The sequence below is a fragment of the Perissodus microlepis genome, chromosome 5 (assembly GCF_051167445.1).
Source record: "Perissodus microlepis isolate ML-2025 ecotype Zambia chromosome 5, ASM5116744v1, whole genome shotgun sequence".
NCBI lineage: Eukaryota > Metazoa > Chordata > Actinopteri > Cichliformes > Cichlidae > Perissodus > Perissodus microlepis.
The window spans coordinates 20,193,207-20,215,089 of record NC_140465.1 but is presented as its reverse complement, the minus strand read 5'-3'; the positions used below and the strand labels follow the sequence as shown (position 1 = coordinate 20,215,089).

Here is a 21,883-nt window from a genome sequence, read left to right as displayed (position 1 = left end):
TAAAGTTGGATTATACTCAATTTCCTGCAGTAGAAACAAAAGTGCATCATAACTGCACAACCAGCATGCATGACTTGGAAGAAATGGAAGAAAAACCTAAATACAGCTACAGTTACTCCTTGTCAATATCAACTTAAAATAATAGGAATAACTGTAATGTTGACAAGAAATCCATATACATGGTAGTTGATGGTAGCGATGAGGAGACAGATGCCACTCTGTCTCCACCAACAGCTGGTTAACTTACAAAAAAATGAAAAATGATCTTGATGACCATTTGCCTGTGGTGCTGATGACCACAGGCAAGCACTTTACTATTTTTAGTTTTGGTGGTAAGCTAATCTAAGTGGCTGTGCAGGCACAAGTACAGAATAAATGAATAATTATATGAATCAATGTTTGAAGCCCCAGTGGAGAAAATCTGGCCTGGAGCAAAATCAATGTCAAACTTTTCATTTAAAACTAGTTCAATCTCGAATATAAATGCAAATATAAAAGGACAAAAACAAAACAAAACAAAGAAAATCCTCTCAATATTTCTCTCAAATAAAACGTCGGTCAGACGAAGATTAATTAGGATTAATCTTTAGGAGTGAGAAAAGCGTGTTGTGCACATAAATTCAGTTTCTGTGGCTGCTTCTCTCACCAGCTGGCTGAGCGTTGCATAGTAGAAGGTTTACATAAGGACACACGATGGTGTCGGTGGAGGGGGCAGGGCCAGGTGACGCAGTTCCCGCAGTCACTGACAAAGTTTTACCAGTCAGAGTCTTCAGGTCCGTTTTGCTGGTCAGCTCTGTGAGAAACAGACAGTTACATATATACATATGTTTCATGATGTTTTGTGAAATCTATAAAACCAACAAGTCCTCAGTCACACAGAGTTAGAGATCTGGTGGAGACCCCCTGGCAACCACCTGTAGCTAGGGAGCAATGCTTATTCTCTAACCAGTTAGTCAGTGGTTGTTTCATCCTGCCTGCTGCTGGATAAAATGAAGGCAAGGCAGTATTCGCTTTAGGTTTGCATCACAGTTACTGCTTAGTGAGTAGCTGTCGAGTGTTTGCAGACAAGTCGGCAGAAACTACGTCCATGGCAACCACAGCAATCACAACGAGGTCTCAGCACAGAAGACCTCTTTGTGGAATACTCATTTTTCCCTAGCGACTGGTGGTTGTCATGTACCAGTCTCTAGGCCTGCATGACTGGGGCCTAAAAGATAAAATTCGTTTAACATTTATTATCACAGGATAATGTTTGTTTTTACTGTTGTCATGATAAATGAAATCAAAAAACTGACTAAGCTCTGTTGGCATTTCTCGCATGATAAAGTGCTCTAGCTTATGTCAGAAGGCTTTATGAAATGTTTATCTACAGTTTAACAGAAAGAACCATTTTATGACTAAATAATTAATTAATTAATTGTGTGGATGCCCCACACTATTGAGATCCTGTTTCTCTTTATTCTTTATCTTTTCTTCATCTTCAAGTTGCTTACGTACGTTTTTCGGCGCTTAACTACTCCCGCAGTTTTTGTGCTATTTTCACCGTTCAAATCTTAAAAAATTCTGCTCTTTCCAGCTATGACTTTTGGTGCTCATAACTTCTATACTTTTTGAGATATTGAATTTTTTCACTGATTTTCCTTGCCGGGTTGACCTGTGTTTTAGCTCAGTGAGATGAGCATCAGTTCTCAGACTGGGAGGCCCGGGTTCAAATCCCGCTTATGGCAAAATTTCTTTCAGTTAACAGTTAAACTTTTTTAACTCTTTTCAGCACAAATCCCAGCTTTTTCAGCTGTTTTCAACAAAAACTCTTTTCAGCAGAATTCTGCTCATTCACCTCTTTTCAGCAGAATTTTCACCTCTTTTCAGCCCAAATTCTGCTTATTCACCTCTTCTGCAAAATTTTCAGCCTTTTCACCTCTTATTAGCACAAATCTCAGCTTTTTTCAGAAAAAAACCTTTTGAGCAGAAATTCTGCTGATTCATCTCTTTTCAGCGCAACTTTTTGCTTCTTTTCCTTTTTTCAGCAGAAATTCTGCTGATTCACCTGTTTTCTGAAAATTTTTTAGCCTTTTCACCTCTTATCAGCACAATTCTCAGCAGCTTCTGCTCATTTCGGCAAAATTGTCAGTCTCTCCACCTCTTCTTTGTAGGAATGAGTTTGGCTCAGTGAGACAAGTGGCTGCCTTGAGACCAGGAGGGCCAGGTTTGAATCCGGCTCAGGGCAACTTTTTTTTTTCACCACTTTTCAGCAAAAATTTCTCCGTCTTTACCCCTTTCAGTAGAATTTTTTGCTTTTCACCACTTTTCAGCAAAAAATTTCTGCTTCTTCACCTGTTTTCTGCAAAATTTTCAGTTTCTTCACCGCCATACAACTTTTTGCAATTTTTTAACTTTTTCAGCTTTTTTCAGCAGACATCTTACGCGTTAAGGCATCCACACAGCATTTTCGCAGGAAATGCAAATTTTTCTAGTTCTCTTTGATTTCAATTTGCTGGGAAAAAAGTACAATATTATGTTGTTTAATAATAATTTAAATGATCCTTACTCTTAAAAATGAACTGCTCTGCAAAGTGGAGTTTTACAGCGAAAGTTTGCTACACTGTGTGTAACTACCCGTGTTTTCTGTTATTTTTTACTGACATTATAGCTATGAAGAAGATCAGAAAAGAGGAAAAGAAAAAAACAGTCAAAATTCTGTGGAAAAACTATAAAATTAAAAATGGTTAAAGTGCAGCACGAAAACAGCCAAAATAAAGGACCCAGAAATATATAAAAAGAAAAGTGAAATAAATGACAGATAAAATAACCGACTGGTAATAAAGGAAGAATTTTCATTGTTATTAAATATCTGGAGGTAAAAAGAAGATGTACATTTTTAAATAACATGATTAAATGTTCTCATAAAAAAGAAGGGAGTTTAGTTCTCACCAGTTCCGTCACTGAAGAATTTGAGCTGTGTGTTATTGGTTCCAAAGATGCTGCTGCACGCTTTCTTCAGCTTGTCCAAGTCTAGCCTGTTATCCCCTTTGGGATTCTCCAACAGCACTACACCCTCTGCACAAGAAAGCAGTTCACGAGGATTATTAACATAGCCAAACAGTTACTAAAAGTAAATCACAGGTAAGATAATGTTACTGTATTTATACTATAGTTGTATTTAATATTATATGTGCATTTGGTTGCACATATGTATAATCTCAATCATCAGCAGAGAAGATTTATTTTAACTCTATTTAAAATTAGACAGTTACAGTTTTCCTGTTACACCACTTAAACTGGAGAAAAACAGATTCTCTCCCCATGTGCTACCTTGTTCTTTGTTGTTGACCTTCACCTGGAGGTTGACATATGTGCAAGCTGGTCCATTTAGAGGAGCCCGAGGGGCTGAAGATCCCTTTACTATGGTTAACTCCAGGTCTGAACCCTTCAGCTGCAACAGACGTAGAACAAAGAGTGAAAGAGTCAATAGAGAAAAGCACACATAAGTTTCAGTCTCATGACAACTGCAACAAATATACTTAAGAGATATGCACGAAGGTAACCACTAAACACAAAGTTAAAACAAATTTTATTACTGTAAAACCAATTTGAGTGCTCCTTGTGTATATTATGTATATGCTAAATACTTTACAGCACGTTTCATGAATGCTTTAAGGTTGTGTCAGACTACAAGCTGCTACAAAACTCAGTCATATATAACCCTGCTTGGTCTGAACTTATTCTTTTATACCTGGGTCTTTTCATCTATGATGACGCTGGCAGTTTTTGGGACAGGGAAGGGGAGAAGTGGAGCCTTGGTGGTAGCCAGGATGAAGTCAGTGTGAGCCTTGATCACAGAGTCCAAGTACTCCCCCTCTGGCTGGGAGCGGTAGTACACCGTTATCTCATCTGATGGCACCAAATGCCCCTAAGACCAGACATTAAGAGACAGGTGGCATGAGAAGTGAGAGTTTTTCTTTATTGGAGCAGGTGAGTAAACAGGCTAAAAGTCTTGCTTCAGTAGGTCTTCAAACAACAACACAAATCCAATGACTGCAAAGGACACAAAAAATCTTTAGCACAAGTAACTCTCTTCAAAGTTTTTTTTCCTCCTTTATAAATAAATTACATCTGGAGGAAATGATTACCTGAAAGCAAGAAGGAGGCAAACAAAATGAAAAGATGAACAGAAGAGTAGAATAGCTGGATTAAAAAGCAGAGACCATACAGGAAGAAATAAAGGTGAAAGCAAACAAGGGGACATTTTTACTGGATGACAGCCCATTTATTTTGGCATCGTATGCCGCAAACTTCCAATAACCTTGACATAATCAAACACATTGATCTAATCCTATTCTGAGTGTGCAGCTGGGCACACACATGCACGGCCACACACACATGTACCAACAGTGTAGCACACACATTCTTGCAAACACGCCATTTGCAATATTTGGCTCAATGGCAGACAGACAGCCAGGTACAGAGAAGTCCATAAGAGGAAGAAGGTTTAAAGGGTTCTCCAAGTCAAGGTAATTGATCCTACCCTGATGGGGCTAGTACAGTGCACATGAGCCTCTGTATGAGTGTGTGTGGTGGGAAGAGAGGGGGGGGAATAAAGCAACAGATCTCTCCAGTTGGGGAACAGTCCATTAAAAATAAGGAAATGGTGACCCCTGTTTCTCAACTCTGCCTCCCACGCAAACAGTGATAACAGGTGCAACCCACCAAACTACTACCAAACATGTACAAGAATTGCTAAAAATTAATTCCCATCCACAGGGTGGAAAATTCCTGACAGATCTCAGTTTGAAATAACTGGAGGAATTTAACCTGGCAGGGAGCCAATGCACACCACTGCTATAGGGGGACGGAAAAAACTGTTTGTTGCTTGTGAAAACAAGGGGCTGTTGGCTAATCCGTCTTTACTCCCCAGACCACTTCAAAGCTCGAACATTAGAATCTGAAAGGGGCCAGACTGTAATTAAGCTTCCATTAAGCCTGCCTTATGATGGAGAAACCTCTAACTGTGACGCTGCAGTGGAAAGATTTCAAAACTGCCCGGACAATACAATGAGACATAAAGACGAACGGGGGGGAGGACTGGGGTGACGGAAATATAACAAAAAGCAAAGTTTCTGTTTTGACTCTACGCTGCAGTCTTGAAACATCATCAGATTAACTAAAATGGGAGTGGTTTAAAGGACTATGATCATACATGTGAAAGCAGGGGATTGTTTAGTTTGTTTAAATAAAGGAAACATCCTCAAAAAGTTCACATCTGAAGCAAAACCACTCAAACTGCCTTAGTGGCATGTTTTGTTTTGCTGTTGCAACTACGTCAGGTTCTGCTTATTAAACACTGGATTGTAAAATTCAGGAGTGGTGTGTTATGTGTCCCTCTTGTTTCCACAGCTAGTAGTGGTCCAGAAATAAATGCCCCACCTTCTTGCGTAGTTTCTGAATGCGGTTGATGACCTCTCTGGCAACGCCTTCATCCACCATAGACTGATCTGGGGTGACATCCAACAGCACCAGGACCTAAATGATAACAGATCATGAGCAGAAGAGAAGAGGGGAAGATTAAACTCTTAGCAAAATTTATGACAGAACTCTCCTGATGTTTTTCTGTGACTTGAGATGAAGGTGGCGCTCTAATAAACAAGATTAAATTCTGGGTGATCATAACTTAATATTTCAAACAGGTCTATCAAATTTAAAAAATAAAAAAGCCATTTTACATTATTATTACTATTATTTTATTTTAGATTAAAGAAGCTGTTTGGAATAATATTTAAGCTGGAGGTTTAATTAATTTCATTAGTATTTATTCTAATCCAAGCTTTTATGTCTTTAAGATATGTCAGGTACTTTGATCCAGAAAGTGAGAAGACCATTAGTTAATGTAGCTATAACTGTGAAAAATGTACATAGCACTGTCTGCACAGCAAGTTAACTGTGTGCTGTGTTTTCCAATAATACTCTTAAATAGAAAGAAACAATGAGGTGAAATGTGCTCGTCCTGGCATACAAAAACTGCCACAAAAACTGAATACGAGTCATAAAAAGAAAGTATTTCACACAAAATAAAGATCTTCAAGCATTACTAATCTCCTAATATACACATACAGTGGCCATGTTTTTTTCTACAGATGTTCAAATGCTTGTTAATGGAAATATCTAATCAGCCAACACTTTTTGGCAATTCATGAGCAAAAATGTTAATGCCAGGTTGTTTCCAGCTGAGAGGAATGCAAAAGTAACCTAAATAAACCCTTGGTACAACAAAGGTAAGCAGAAGAGCATCTCTGAATGCACAAAATATCAAACTTGGATTACAGGAACAAAATATTGCATTGGTTGCCACGCCACTCCTGTCAGCTTAGAACAGGAAACTGAGGCTGCAATTCAACAAAATTTGGACAATAAATGTCTGGGAAAAACACTGCCTCATCAGATGACTTTGAATCCGCTTCAACTTTTGGATGGCATAAATTACATGAAAACATGGCTCCATCCTCCCTTGTATCAATGATTTAGACTGCTTGTGGTGATGTGGTGATGTGCATGGCATCGTTTAAACTGTTTAAATGCCACGGTTTACCCGAGTATTGTTACTGACCATGTCCATCTCTTTATGACCACAGTACCCATCTTCTGATGGCTCCTTCTAACAGGAGAACTCAAACAGCCTCCACAGTTACCAGATCTCAATCCAACAGAGGCCCTTTGGGATGCAGTGGAACCAAAGATTATCATCATGGATGTGCAGCCAACGAATCTACAGCAACTGTCTGATACTATCGTGCCAATATGAACCAAAAGTTCTGAGGAATGTTTCCAGTCCTTTGCTGAATCTATGCCACAGAGAATTAAGGCAGTTCTGAAGGCAAAAGGCCGTTCAACCCAGTACTAGGAAGATATACATAAAAGCGCCAGTGAGTGTAATTAAATTACTTTAAAACTGAACCATCCAGTCCTTTACCTCATTGTTACAAACTATTACTTTGAAAAGGTTAACATTTAGAGTTGACAAGAGCAGTCTTTAAGCAGTTAGTCTGCTATCCTATTGCCCAAACATTTACAGTGTCAAAATGTAAGACAACATCCAGGCAGCAGTAAAGGATATACTGTCTGCTTCTCATTTTATCATGGATAGAAGGAGAGAAAGATGAGTGAATGTACACATAAAACAATGGAGAAACAGAATATGAGAGAGAACAGAGCGTCAGACAGATGGAACCTGAAGAGTCAGTGTGAGCGAGTGAGCAACAGAGAATTAAAAAGCCAGCTCAGTAAACTGGTATTAAGCTGCAGCCGTGTGGCATGTATGCGGTTGAAAGAGCACTGATTAGAGAGGGCCTCTGGGAAATGCATATATACTGATTCCACTTAGCTGCGAAATAATTTCATACATCACACTCACAGTAAAGAAACATAAATGCATTTACAGCATGTGGCAGCTTGGTGTAGCAACAGCAGCAGAGTAGTTCTTTTTTTTTTTTTTAAGATCTAGTCACTGAGCACCTGAATATAGTCAACATCGACAGGTAGCCAAAGCAAAGAGGTTGCAAGACCTCCTCTTTGCATTTTATTTAAACTTCACATGGTGGCCAAAATTCTTTGGATACAGGGTTGTAATACCAAGAGCACTGGGTTTACCTGTGCATCAGAGTGTGCTTCATATTGTGCAGAGCCTGAGCTCTGATCAAACGTGTACATGAGCCTCAGGTCATCCTCATGGAGCTCATGACCATCCACCACTATGGAGCCTACAAATTAACCAAATAATTCATCATAAATATATACATTTAGCAATATAACGTTCATCAATTCCAAGATAAACAACGTTTTTGAGTATTTTAAGTAAGAAAATGTTGGTTACCACAAATCTTTTCTTTTCTAATCTCAATAAATAGTAATTAGTCCAACAACTTTTCCTAAGGAAAAAAAAGGATGACATGTGGATTGTATAACCATGTTAAACACTATACTTAGTGTATGATTAAAATTATTGATAATAAATTAATGCAACAAAATATCTGCATTTCTATTCTAATGTCTAGTTTTACAAGAATTACTATGCTGGCAAGAGATAATGGATTATTTCTAAGTGTTTTAAAAAAGGTTTGCCATAATGATTACTGATGTGTGTTGTGAATGAATCAAAGCTGGCTGCAGACACTGTTAAAAGTGATTAAACCTATTTATATCTCTGTTTAAATAAATGTGCCCAATGATTTGGTGGAAGAGTTCATATCCTGACAGGACTTCTAAAGAAGATTTGAGTTTTAATCACAATGAATAAAGTGCTCTCTTTACATTTATAACTTGAAAGTTAATTTGTTTTCTTGTTTTCTGGGGTCTGGACTGATGTTTGTTTGTATTTTAATATTACTTAAAACTTAAGTCTTTCTAGCTGCATCCGCACTAGATCTGAGCTTTAAAACAATACAGCAAATGCAATCTGCTCAGGTTCATATCTCCATTTTGCCAGTGGCAGCAATTACCCATATCTCTGTTCTGACTAAAAACCATGACCGTGTTCTCCTGTGCTCTTCACTTTTCCTCACCTGGAGGCTCGGTGAAACAGTCGCTTCATTTCTCTCTAATCTGAGATTTCCACGCTTTAATTTCCTTTGTCCCTCCCTGCTTTGTTGCTGTTTTACATCTTCTATCTTAACCATTATTCTTCCACCTCATGAAAGTAATAGCATCAAAAGGTATAGGTTATGAATATTGGCCACAACCTACAATCACTTTCTAGCCTAACGGTCAATCTCTCGCTTTTAGAGTCATGGAAATTACACAAAAAGTTTAAAAGTGGACTCAACTCAAGTGTGAGCCATTAGCTTTTTTCCATGGTAAGATTCATTCACTCTGACTGTTCAGACAGACAAAATGCTCCACTAGCGGATCAATATAACTCATCTGCAAACCAAAAACAAAGGACTTCTGTTGTTCATAGTTTCCATTTAGTTTAGTAGCAAGCAGTTTCACATCATGGCTTGCGTTCGATTTTAATTGATGAACTGTAACTTTGCAGTACTATAAACATTTTTTTCTTTCTGTGCCCTCTCTCCAACATTTTTCTACCATCTGTCTCTTTCCATGCATCGCTTCTTTCCACCTCACAACTGGCTGGACTTCAAACATGCAAGTTATTGGAAATCTTAAGTTCCCACAGTCCAGCTGACCTCTTCTGCCTCCTTCCTCAAAGACTTTGGGGGCTCTCCTCATCTTTCTATAATTGGAGAGACAAGATACCTTGCATTGCTTTGATCCCTACCCTGTTCCAGACCAGCTAGTGTTTGGATTCAGAGGATAAACTGGTTTCCTCGTCGAGGATTCGTCGTTAACACTAACTGATTGTTCTTCACCACTTTATTATTTGTTTAGCAATATCACTGCCAGCTGATTAATAATTTGATAACACCGCTAGAAAACAAGCAAACATTAAAAAAAAAAGGATATATAAAGATGAAGTCAATACAGAACATAAGGCCGCTAATTTTCAGCAACACTGCTGAAACAATTTTGTGATTATTTACTTTTTAAAATTTTTAGTCACCTTTCTTCTGGAAGGCTTCAAGCTGTTCGCTGGTGAGCTCCTTGATAGAAGCAGTGATGGCTTTGAAGGCCCCCTTTAATCTCTTGCCCAGCACCATGTGGTCTGGCTCGGCTCTCAGGCGGATACCATACTTGTCCTTGTCTGTTGAAAGTGTCAACTGTCGCACATTAAGCTCCTAGGGAATGAAGAATAGTCAAACACCATGTCATTGTCTTTTAGTTGGCTGCAAAATTGTTAATATCCCACACTGGGGAATACAATGTCATCTGCCCAAGACTGATACAGGTACAAAAACAGTGCACAGTAGGTCACTCGTACTATGGATGTGCTTGGAACTCAATATAAAATTCACTGTAATGACATACCAACATCTTATTCTGCTATACTTCAAGCAAAACCTAAGCTAAAGTAAACTGTTACAGGGGAGTTACTGTACTTTTATTACTACTACACATATGATTACGTACATGAACACTCACAATGTACAAGATTTATAGACTCAAGTTTTGCTGTTAATAGAAGTTGACTGATAAATGATTGATTTATGCATCTCCTGACTGCTTGGATAAGCTGGCTCTTCTGGCGCTGTTGTTCCAAACAAACAGACAAACTGTGCAACATGGCTGAAGGGTCCTTCTCCAATCCCTTCTTTACTTTACTTTAAAAATGTTCATTCATTGCCCATTACAAAGGCTGTTCCCATTAGATCAGAAAGGAGAATTAATGTGAACCTGCCAATAAACTCACTGGGCTTCAGTTGTTAACAGAGAAAATGGTTAAGGTTTATTTATTTATGTAGAAAAACAAGCAGATACTTCTATTCAGTTGAAATAATACAAAAGTTAAAAACTTTATATACTAGTGTTGTAAAGGGCAAGTCAAAAATGATCACCATTCACTCAAAGAGTATATCAGCCCTGAAATCAAATAGTCAGCAAGCCAGTCAATCTGTAAATCTCCAATAAGCCATCCCCCCTTTTCAGTCAATATTTCATTTTTCAGTCTGGAGAGAGAGAGAGGGAGGGGGGTGGGGCATCTGTGATCCAGTCATATCAGCAATACTTAATTTAGCCATACTGACACCCGCCCGGCCTTGCCATCCATTGGTCCAGTCAATCACAATGCTGTAGGTTGTGACTGAGATCAAGCTCTAGCACAGCTGACTTGCTGACAGAGAGCACAGATAAGCTTACTGTAGAGGGTCGATGTATAAACCTTAAGGGCACTGGGGGGCTGAAAATATAAGCTTACTTAAAATGGGATTCTATCAATGGGTTGATTTCACAAAGAAATAGCTCATTTAATCTTGAGGGTAAATATGGCTTTGAGGTTCTGTTAGTCTGTGTAGGGGAGCGTGTGTGTGATGACTTAGTGTGCTGGTGCATTACAATGAAGGAAGGCTGTCAGCTCAAAAAAGCAACTCATTTCATATTTGACATAAAGCTCAGAGGAAACTAAGCTGACAGAGTCACCAACAAGACTGTCAACAAAGCAAAGCTGACCCAAGCTAAAATTCAGATGGCCACAACAGCCAGTCTCACTCTGCCTCCAACCTCTCCTCCCTGAATGTTAGGAGAATTCATTCAATTATATTAAATGTTTACCTGTTCCACAAGGACAATAAAAACATGTAAATCGTTTTTTGCATCTTAGTTAATATTTCTCTTGCTCCTGAGTACTCGTCATGTCAGACACACGAACACAGGCCACAAAAAAGGTCAAACCTAAAACATAAAATATCTTTGTTGTGCTTAAAGATGAATCTATACTTAATGTGGTTTTATTGAAATTAAGAAACAATAGAAAAATTCAGCTTCCAAAGATTGTTTACCGAGCTGCACGGCCTCCACTGCTCTCAATTCTGACTGGATAAACCTTGTTTACTGGCAGGAAAGCTAGAGGCTGACAAGGTTAAATGTCCTCCCCACCAGAAATAAAACAGAGTGATAGATAAGAAGTGGCTAGAACTCAGATAAAGCTTGGAGGATCCAGCAGAAGACGCAGCAGAAGCTCTTTTCTGTAAAAGTTGTGTTAATGTTCGTCAACGCAGTCATGTGGGGGGTTGAATCAATTTTCCAATTTCAAGAAACAAAGACGTACAAAAATCCTGCAAAGGTGAGAACATTCTTCTTTATGACAGTACTATAATGTCTTCTTTTGTTGGAAAAATAAAAAGGTAAGGACTTCAAGGATTTAAAGACAATGGGGATTAGTCTGCAAGCCTGTTAAACACCTGAATTAATCCAGCTCACACCTGAATCGATCCTCACTGTCTAGTAAATAAGCACACACTGACATTGGTACACAGAAGACTTATGATATGCTCTTAAAAAAAGAAAGCATGCCTGTGATTGCACTTTGTAGTTGAGAAATGTGGCAACTAAGGTAGATCAAATGTTAAATAACATTTAGAGGCATGTGCTTCGCCCCTCTTTTTTGCACGAAACAGACACTGAAATTTCAATTACAGCTAAAGATCCAAGTAGTGTGTGAACATGTACTCCCTCTGATGTTCATCCCCTCTATCAAATCAACAGCAGTGGCTTTGGAGTGTAAACACGGTTCCAGGGATGTTTCTCTTTAGATTATAAGTTAAATAGTACTGCTCAAAGCACAGTAAAGCAACAGAATTACAGGCTGGGGGAAACCTTTGCAAGAAAGTGACAAGAAAATACCCCCTCCAACAGTGCATGAGTAAAAGCAAATCAATCTCCCCAATTTACCAAAAAACAAAACAAAACAAAAAAATGCAATATGAATACACAATACAATATAAATGTCTGAACGGTTGGGTGTTCTATTTACTTACTTCAAGTATGTATTTCTGCAGTGACTCAATGTCCTTCAGAGCCTCTGGGTCCTGGTGGATGACTACAACCTCTTTCAATGGGTACTGTAACACAAACCAAAAAGCTAAAACAATGCAAACTAGCATTTAGATAATGTAGCTGTAAAGTAAAATACCAATTCATCATAAACCTTGTTACAGTATGAAAAGTAAGTACATTTTGACACAGGGTCAATCTACTGCAATTACAAGAAAATGAGCAACAAAAAGCAAAACTGCAATTCTTAAATCCTGTGTTTGGCTATATATTGGATCATTTTTTTTTAAACAGAACTTTCTATATAGTATTATTATTATTTACATTTGGACAATTACATCTATTGAGTCTTCTATGATTTTTTTTTGTTTTTACCCAAAATAAATAAAGAATACTACTACCAAGCAAAACAAACATAATATGGCAGTAACTCAGGAAATGATCCAGCACCTGAGTCAGACATGGTCCATATTACATCACATCTGATTGAATCTGACTGTGTTTAAATTGTGTCTCTTTTTGTTTTTCTGAATGCATTTCTGTTTTTGGCAGCTCCAATGGTGCTTTTCAAATTAAGTCCAACATTTTATCTGAAAGAGCCTTTTCATAAGCTTTCAATCACATCACAAGAAGGCAATGGATGAATCTACTGATAAACAATGTAAAATGTGCATGAAAGTCCTGGAGAAATGAAGTACGTGACCAGTGAGTAAAGACTCTTCTTGCCACATTTTAAATCATGTTTCCTATAGAGTAGGCACAATGTAGATCCCAGTGGATTACAGAAGTGGATAGGGTCAAAATGGTAATCTACCTTGACAGGCAGGGTCTTCCTGTCTCTGATCACTCTGCCCAGCTCAATCACAGACTGCATCCGAGAGACGGCGCCTTCAATGCGCTTGTCAATCAAATTCTCCCTGTAAAAACAGAAAAAAATATTGAGTGTCATACTTTTCATGTTATCATATGCAGCACCGAGTGAGAGAATCAGTGTTTGGATAACTCAGCCTATTCTGTGACACCGGAGAGAATGAGATTGGGAATGGGAGTACCATCAACTGAAACTAGAAGTGACTGAGCTCTGTTCATTTAAGCCATGTGATGTCAGTCTCCACTCATAACAATAACACATCCTCTTAGGATAAATATACATTATTCTGTAAAACTATGTGTAGGGAATACTTGGGTGGACAGCAGCAATCCTCATCTTTCGTTAATGGTGATTTAAGAAATTAATTGGATTATCTGTTGAGGAAAACACTAGAGAACAGCAGGGTCAGTACCGCATATATAAAAGACAGAGTTCAGAACCATCTATTTAGCTCCACTAATAAGGTACAACAAGACTTCCACCTCTGAATTCAAATTAGAGCTGTTCAGCCACTAATAATCACACATAATAGCAATATTATCCCTAACTATCTGCAGGCACACAGAACTATGCACAATGCTTGTTCATTTACTCGTGGCTTGTGCCTTCTCAGTGTGCACGCCACATTGGAGTAAAACAAGAGGAGTGGGTGGCCAGGGACAACCAATCATTTAATGAGGTGATTGACGAGCGGCTGTTCCCACCAGCTGATTGGTAGCTGACCTTTGGGAGGAAGGTGAAGTACTCTCATTTGACAGCAGGAAGGACAAGCAGCTAATAAAGCATCAGCCCTGAGGGCTGCCTAAGTGACAGGGGAGATTATATGAACCATTACACAAACTATTTTCCTTATGCTAAATCAAATGGATATTTAATCACGTCAGAACTTTTTTATAGTTAAAGATGATGCAATTAAGTTTGGGCAATTAGAAATTCCTCCCAGGCATTACAAAACTGATCAGCCGCCAAGCCACAATTTTTACTGGAGTAATTGAAGTGAAAGGAAATGAAAAGAACACATTTTGTGAGCTATATCCATTCTGCAGGGCCGACAATCAAGAAAGGGTCTGTGCAATTCTGCATGAATATTTCTCAGCCTCTTCTAAAATCTCTACTATAACACTGTCTAAAGACAGAAAAAGATATTACTCTAAAAACCCCAAACAGGATTAGACTCATTTTCTAGAGAAAACAGCAGTGAACAAAAAATTGAAAAAGTAACTCTCGATATCAAAGAGTCTTAGCTGGCTATTCCATTCAAATAGCAATTTTAAGAATGATCAAGAATTGTTTTTCTTCTTTTAAAATGTAATGAGGGGCACATTTTTTAAAAACTAGGGTCACTGTGTTCAATATGTAAACAATCTAAACATTCAAAGATAAATGGATGAAGATGAAGAACAACAGGAATTAAGGGACAGAATGAGAAAAGCCTGGAAATTACAAAGAAAATACTGAAAACTTCTCCAAATCTACTTTGAAGAGTTAAGAGTTCAGTACAATTGTGATAAAGTACAGCCACACACTGTGCCTGACCCTGATTAGACTACATAAGCAGTGGATATCCTCTCAGAAAAGGAGCTAACACAAGTGTGCTCTCTGTTTTTGCTGAGTGCCATGTGCCAAGAAAAGCCAATGAACCCAGTTGACCTTGGTTAGATTAAAATGGCTGAAGAACAGTTACAGATTCTTAGTTTACTTATGCACCTAAATTGCAGAATATACTTGCAGCTGGAGGTGGTTCCCCACATTCTTCAATCCTGTTTTAAAAGTTAAGTCATGCTAACCTGCCAGCCCATAGCACTTCCTCTTTTTATGACACCATGATGAACTGCCACTAGCAATGGTAGACCTTTTCTGCTTTCTGGGAGATTTGCTGTGAGCTGGAGGGCCACTCTGACCAGAGCATGGTTCATGTGCTGCTATGCCAAACTAACCAAGACTGCACAGCAGAACAAGGACTACTGCTGCCAAGATAGAAGAGTTACTTCTGTCTTCTGTATTACTAAACGGTCAGCTGATTATCTATATGAAAATGTACTTGAATTATCTGTAGATGAGAACCTGATTTAGAGTACCATTTAATATTCATTCAAGAAAGGTTGTTCCTCATTTCAAATCGTTAAACAATATCAGAATACATCTTCAACTGTGTTTCCAGCAACTTGGATTTTCCATCAATTACCCTCTATTTAGCTCTGTCTGGATCTCCAACAACTATTGATAACTGGATCTGGAACTGAAGCTACTAAATGAACAACTTTTGGCCCATTCTATGTGATTTCTTTTCATTTTTTTTCGCCTAGTGTTTTTGTTTTTCCCCTGAACAGCAGTGACAAAAACACCGCAGAGCTGAGCGGAGCTCAATAGAGTCCCCTCGGCTGTGAATTCTGTTTTTGTCGTATCCATGTGATCTACTGTTGACAGTAATGATAATAAACACATTAAGTGGCAAAAAAATTCCTCTCAGATTACTGAAAGGATTTTTCCAACCTGACTTGAGGCAGCATGAGATAGTGGATGCTGCTGTTGTCCTTCTCTTCGACAGAAGCAGGGTCAATGAGGTGACGCAGATTTTGGTACATCATCTCGGTAATGAAGGGTGTGAAAGGAGCCTGAAGGGGTAGAAGGCAAGAAAGCAAGTACAGAGGGAGAAAAAGAGAAAGAGGAAAATTTATTGGATGAGTGACACTGTAGTTAATTTACGTTTTTCAGACAAGAAGGTCTAAAAGTCAGAAGCGCAATTTTTATGTAGTTTTTTTCCCCCTTAACTGTCGCTAAAGATCAAACAGAATCGTGCCACTGTGAGTTTACTTCTTATGTGATTCTCTTCTATTCCAACCATGGCTAATTAACTTGTATACCACACAGCTGATCTGTATTGATCTGTGTTAGGATTACTGATTCTTAGCGAGCCTCATGCCTCACATGCAAACATCAATGTGTTATAAATAAAAAACTCCTACTACTCATGAATTATTCATAGTTAAGTGTGCACACAAACACACCTTTACAATAGCAGCTTTATGCTTTTATTTCTTGCATACACAAAAGCACAACCTCACCACAAGAAATTTTCCTCATGCAATCTCTTCTCTCTCCCTCTCTCTCAGTCTCACACACACTAAAACACAGAAAGCGGATGACTCACCATCAGCCTGCACATGGAGAACAGAACACTGAAGAGGGTTTCCAGCGCCCACAAGCAGTCCTCAGTGCCACTCTCGCCCTATAAAGTTCGCATGCACATCAATAAGTTCTTTCCCCTTGGAACAGTAAAAAGATTAAAAAAAAAATGCCCTCGCTGACATTAGTGCATGTGCCCTGAGTTGAAATGAACCAATTATTCACAAGCATGGCTAAAAACGCACTTCTATAAAATGTTCACAGGTGAAGGATGTGTTAACGATGCTTTTAACAGTAGTTTAAATAAATAATTAATACTATTCATTTAGTAATTACAAGACTGTATTCTGCACCAAATAAAGAAAATATTCCGCAAAGTGTAATAATATGTATATCTATTTTTGTATACAGTAATATTTTGAGTCATCATTTAGAGTTTAGTATGTGTGATATATCATTTGCTTTCACCCACATCTTCTTTACATAAAAACAAGAACAGATTTAGAGCTGTGATCTCACCTTCAGGCGGCGTCTATTGGTCCTGACGTACCAGTTGGTGAGCATGTCAACAAACTTGACCAAACGAGGCACAACGGTGTACAGGCGGTAAGCTGTGACCAGAAAAAACTGTCAGTCTAATTACACTGGAAAGAGAAACATCATAAATAGTTGCACGCAAGACTTAAGGATATAAGAGTTAGATATAAATCTATTAATGGTGGTGGGGACTCAACCCCTGCTGGTTTAAGGTTAGGGTTAGGATAGGATAAGTCTCCAGAGAATTATGAGTCATTGTCACGTAAAATGACTGAAACATTTGCATGTGTTAAGAGCGTCTGTCTCACCTTTCATCTCAGCCTTGAAGAACTGTATGAGGGACTGCGTGAATGACTGAATCCATTTGTCCATGATATTGTCGCTCTTCTTTGCTGTGTTTTCATTGTATAGGAAGTGAATATTCTCCTCCTAAGATGTAAATACATACAGCCATATATATAAAATCATTACTCAAGCACAGATGCAAATTAATGCTATTCGGTCCTCTTACAAGAGCATGAGGTGAAGAATTAGAAAACCTGCCAAAAATATGCTTCGTGCATCAATAAGAAAAGTAGAAGCAGCAGTAGTTTGGACCGCCACGCTTACAGCTCAGTCACAGAATAAAAATAAGATGGGAGTCTCCTTGTGACCAAGGAAAACCTGTGGTTACCCACTGATTATGCTGTGTGTGTTTTTTTTTCTTGTTGTTTTTCGTTTTGCTGTCAAAGACAAACTGCAAGTAGTTTAGCCCAGAGGTAGAGCATGCCACACCCTCAACCTCTGGGCAGTTCAAGGTCATCACACCAGTATCTTGGTGGGAGACAACCTATCTCCAAACAATCTTGGTTTGACTCAGATTGACTGAAATCACACTCTGACATGCTAGTGAAGGTTTGTAAATAACTTCTATTTAATTTATAAATGCAGACAGACTGCAAACATTTTGCAAACAATCTGAGCCTGCACTAACAAGCGCAAGATGCCTGCAACATGTCTCTTCGCCATAATATTCCTATAAAAAGAAAGGTTATATCTGAATTAAGCAGTTAATGTGAATTTCTGTGCATACAACTGGCCAATTCCTCAACAACAGATTGCACACAATTGCAACAGCAGACCGATAGCTGACTGACTCCTTTTTATTGCTGTTTTATCGTCGTCCTATTGCTGTCTTGGCGTGCCAAAGTCACTTTGAAGATGCCAACTGACTGCAAGTGGTCGCAAACCTGGCCTCCTTTTTTAAGTCACCACTTTAAAGGCAAAAAGAACCAAAGCTCATAATATGCGCAGTGCGAACTTTTTGGTCATGCCACAATCGCCAACCATTCCACCTCTTGTATGACAGCAGCATTATGGACCAAATTTTTTAAACAGGTATAAATTGCGTATGAGCACAATCCTTAAATATAGCTCATAGATGTGGTTAGTTTTATGGGTGATTTGCAGAAGTTGTGCTGTTTTCTAAACTGTGGCACAGTCAGTTGAATAAAATAGTGGTATATCAGTTTGAACATGCTGATGTGTACCATCTACAGGGAAGGAAAGCAGTTGCTGCTGTAGTTTTGATACCCGTGCCATCTCCATGCACAGTGTTATAACTGCAGTTGGCACTCACTAATCAGAAAGATATTAAGAGGCAACTGCTTCTCTGGACAAGTATTATACAGACTCTTGTTTCTGACTGTAAAGCGCCTAAAACAGCCTGATATTTAAATGGTTCAAGAACTAAGATCTGCTCTTCACAATTTCTAAGGTATTTTAAGCGTTTTGGCATTTTTAAACAGACTTGACAGCAGATAGATTGCAGGGAAATGCAGTGAGAGGATGCAATTGCTCTTAATCGAATATGTTGGCGTTCATGGGCTCTAAAGTTTGAGCACACACAGGTGCTGCACTATTTCATCTTTTTGAATCTGAACTTTTAATCAACTCATCCCATTAACAATAGCTTAATAGCACCTGACTTAAAAATTCACAGAACCCACTGTTGATGTCAGTCTAGCTTGAAGTTGCACCTTCATTCATGGTTTTTTTCTGGCATTATTGAGTTCTGGTTTTAAACTTGGATTTAAACTGTACTCCATGACTCTCCCTAAGGACTGCAAATCTAAAAGTCATCACGAACAAGTGGAGAACTGGCAAATCGCATAATTCTCCTGTCTTTTTTATATTTAAACTTAGTTATTTCTTAAAGGCAGTTGCAGGTAATTACTATTTTCTTAGGAGCACTATGCCACATAAAGCTACTCTCAGTAAGTATCCCATTATTAGGCAAGTCAAGATACTGAGCAAATACAAATGAATAATAATAATGTTTTTTTTATATAAATATGCACAGCAGAATCTAGCTTCCAAGTTTTTCAAATTAGGCTGAAATACCCAGCCATCCATTAAACACTAATATAATATATAATATAACACTATATATAATACAAGTTATTACTGCAGACTTTGGATTAACAACAACAAGTTTTTTTTGTTCCAGCAACAACCAAATAATAATTAATTGGCAGATATTTGTAGCAAACTTATGTATTATGAGAAAGTGCTGTGGTTTGTGAAGCAGGAAAAGCTAGAGGAACACTGCAGGAATTGTAAAGATAATGAGTCTGACTTTTGTTCATTGCAAATGTACCTTCTGTAACCTTTGAACATTCTGCACCAGGAAGCGATAGGCATTATACCACGGCAGGAAGACATCCTTTAGCACATCTCGCACGCCCTCCTCTTTGAAACGCAGGTTCTCTGCTCTCACTACAGGAGAGTTGATGAGGTACAGTCTGCAGAGAGGGACAGTGGAAGTGAAGGAGGTGGTGAGTGCAGATCAAATATTAGCAACTGAGAATAGAGAAAACAGAGAGTATACAGGTACTGAATAAGGATAACCCCAACCAACCCCTGCTGATGGCTTGACTCCTTCACAACCATCTCGAAGGTTTACAGAGAAGGCAAATATCCAGTGACAGTTCTCTGGATGAAAGTGCTTCATTAATGCCACTCGTTACAACCAAAGTATGAAAAGAGTTTCACTTTTGAAAATCTATCTTTCTCAGTTCCATTTTAAATACACAGTGACTTTCATTTACATTCAGTCTTTCTAATGGTTATTACACTACACAGCTGAGGGTCATGACTTTATGACTTACATAGAACATGATGCATGATATTAATTTTCACATCAACAATATATGCATGATGTGACAGTTTTTATTTTAGTGTATTAGTTCATGTACATCTTGGCAAAGATGCCAAAGCTGATTTATGGAAACCAGTGGGCTATCTACAAGCTGAACCAAAGCTATGGTTTAATAAGTTTGATTTATGTTCATTTCTGTCTTACGCCACTTTGGAAGATCAATATTTGTGGATTAGAGTGTGTTCTTAAAACCTAACACAAGCGATTTTCTTTTAAAATTCTGTTAAGCACATTAAACACACACCAGCAGCCAATCAGTGTATGGAGGTATGAGCAAAAGCCTCTAAGCAGCCCTATCAGCTCCCAGCTGCACTGACAAAAGAGTCTGAGTTTTGTCCAAAACTCAGTTAAAAATGAACAAAACTCTCTATAAATGCTAGGAAAACATTACTGGATACTTTCTGAAAAGTACTAAAATAAAGTTATGTGACAGTGTGCATTTTCTCAATATAAATTTACACATGTCCACCCTGAAATGCTTCAAGGACATTTTGTGCCAAAATCTGATTTTACCAGCAGCATCCATCACAGTGCAAATTAATTTCTTGCCTCCATTAAAGCCACAGTTGACAAATAACACATATTAGCGTAATATTCTCTGGCAGGCATCAGCACACTGATGGACATTTTTTTTGGGGGGGTTCTGTAAGCAAGCTGAATGATGATGAAACTTCACGCAACAAGCAATGAGTAATTTTAATAGCAGCAACACTGAGATTCATTTGGAAGAGAAAAAAAAATACAGAATAGGCAGAATCTCCGACTGCTAAAATATGTAGGAGACGTAGCTGTCACTACTCAAAAGTACTAAGAAAAAGTCCTTATAGTTTGTACATCAGTCTGCCTTTTGAAGCTCAATACACCATAATGGTTATACTGTAAGCACTGATTAAAGCCAGAAAAGTGAAAAATGAAGGTCTCAAATAGAATCAGATTGTTGCCTTTTTCCTCTCCATTTTAGCAGCTCTCTCCCCATCAGTGTATATGTGAGCATATGGTGCAGCTGCATAGTGGTTTATTCATTAGGCCATATGGCCATAGTGCTCTTCCTGCTCGGGGCAAAGGAGAATGTATAAAGAGGGGCATTTGTATGCATGTAATGTGCATGAGTGTGTGTGTGTAACGTATGTAGGAGTGGGCCCATTTGTATTTAAGCATAGACAGCAATTCAAACTTTTTAAAACGAAAACACAAGTGAAGTTAGCCCACACCCTGCCACCGGCGCACACAAGCACTCACGCTTCACAAACACACACTTGCTCACAGAGCTGACCTGAGGGCATCAGCTCCATAGCTCTGCACTATCAGTCCAGGATCTGGGTAGTTCTTCTTGCGCTTGCTCATCTTCTGTCCATCGCTGTGGGATTGAGACAAGCAAAGTTATCAATGTACGCATGCATTAAAGTGTATGTTGGAAACCATGCACTTAATATTCAAATTAGTCAAGTCCTTCCAGGTCAGTAGGCCGGCAAACATAGAGCTGCACTTAGACCCCAAGGCTGCAGAGAAGCAGCGGCTCTGAAGCCTAAATGCTGCATACACACATCACACTGATTAAGAGTAAAAGGGGAAAAGAAAAACAAAGATGGGATAAATAGGGGGAAGAAAACTAAAATAAAAATGGTGGTAATGAGGTGAAGTAAATAGTGGATTTAGTGGGGGGAGAGCACAAAACACAATATGTGTTGGGAAATAGAAAATTTCTGCACAGAAAACGTGCAGGAAAAATAGCCCGGAATATTTGCTTTGTCAGCAAATCCTCTTAAACAATGAAA

General features: G+C 38.5%; 1 protein-coding gene across 1 annotated transcript in view; it reads right to left on the bottom strand.

Annotated features, from left to right (window-relative positions):
- The window catches only part of iars1 (isoleucyl-tRNA synthetase 1), a 58,211-nt gene that overhangs the window by 1,838 nt on the left and 34,490 nt on the right, over window positions 1-21,883 (bottom strand). Inside the window, exons 18-32 of the mRNA XM_084928650.1 lie at window positions 21,382-21,465; window positions 19,548-19,692; window positions 17,218-17,338; window positions 16,892-16,983; window positions 16,398-16,475; window positions 15,740-15,861; window positions 13,190-13,292; window positions 12,360-12,443; window positions 9,551-9,725; window positions 7,642-7,751; window positions 5,425-5,520; window positions 3,734-3,910; window positions 3,313-3,433; window positions 2,932-3,057; window positions 647-793 (exon numbers count right to left, since the gene is read on the bottom strand). Coding sequence (XP_084784776.1) covers window positions 647-793; window positions 2,932-3,057; window positions 3,313-3,433; window positions 3,734-3,910; window positions 5,425-5,520; window positions 7,642-7,751; window positions 9,551-9,725; window positions 12,360-12,443; window positions 13,190-13,292; window positions 15,740-15,861; window positions 16,398-16,475; window positions 16,892-16,983; window positions 17,218-17,338; window positions 19,548-19,692; window positions 21,382-21,465 — 1,781 coding nt within the window. The remainder of the gene's footprint in view (window positions 1-646; window positions 794-2,931; window positions 3,058-3,312; window positions 3,434-3,733; window positions 3,911-5,424; window positions 5,521-7,641; window positions 7,752-9,550; window positions 9,726-12,359; window positions 12,444-13,189; window positions 13,293-15,739; window positions 15,862-16,397; window positions 16,476-16,891; window positions 16,984-17,217; window positions 17,339-19,547; window positions 19,693-21,381; window positions 21,466-21,883) is intronic.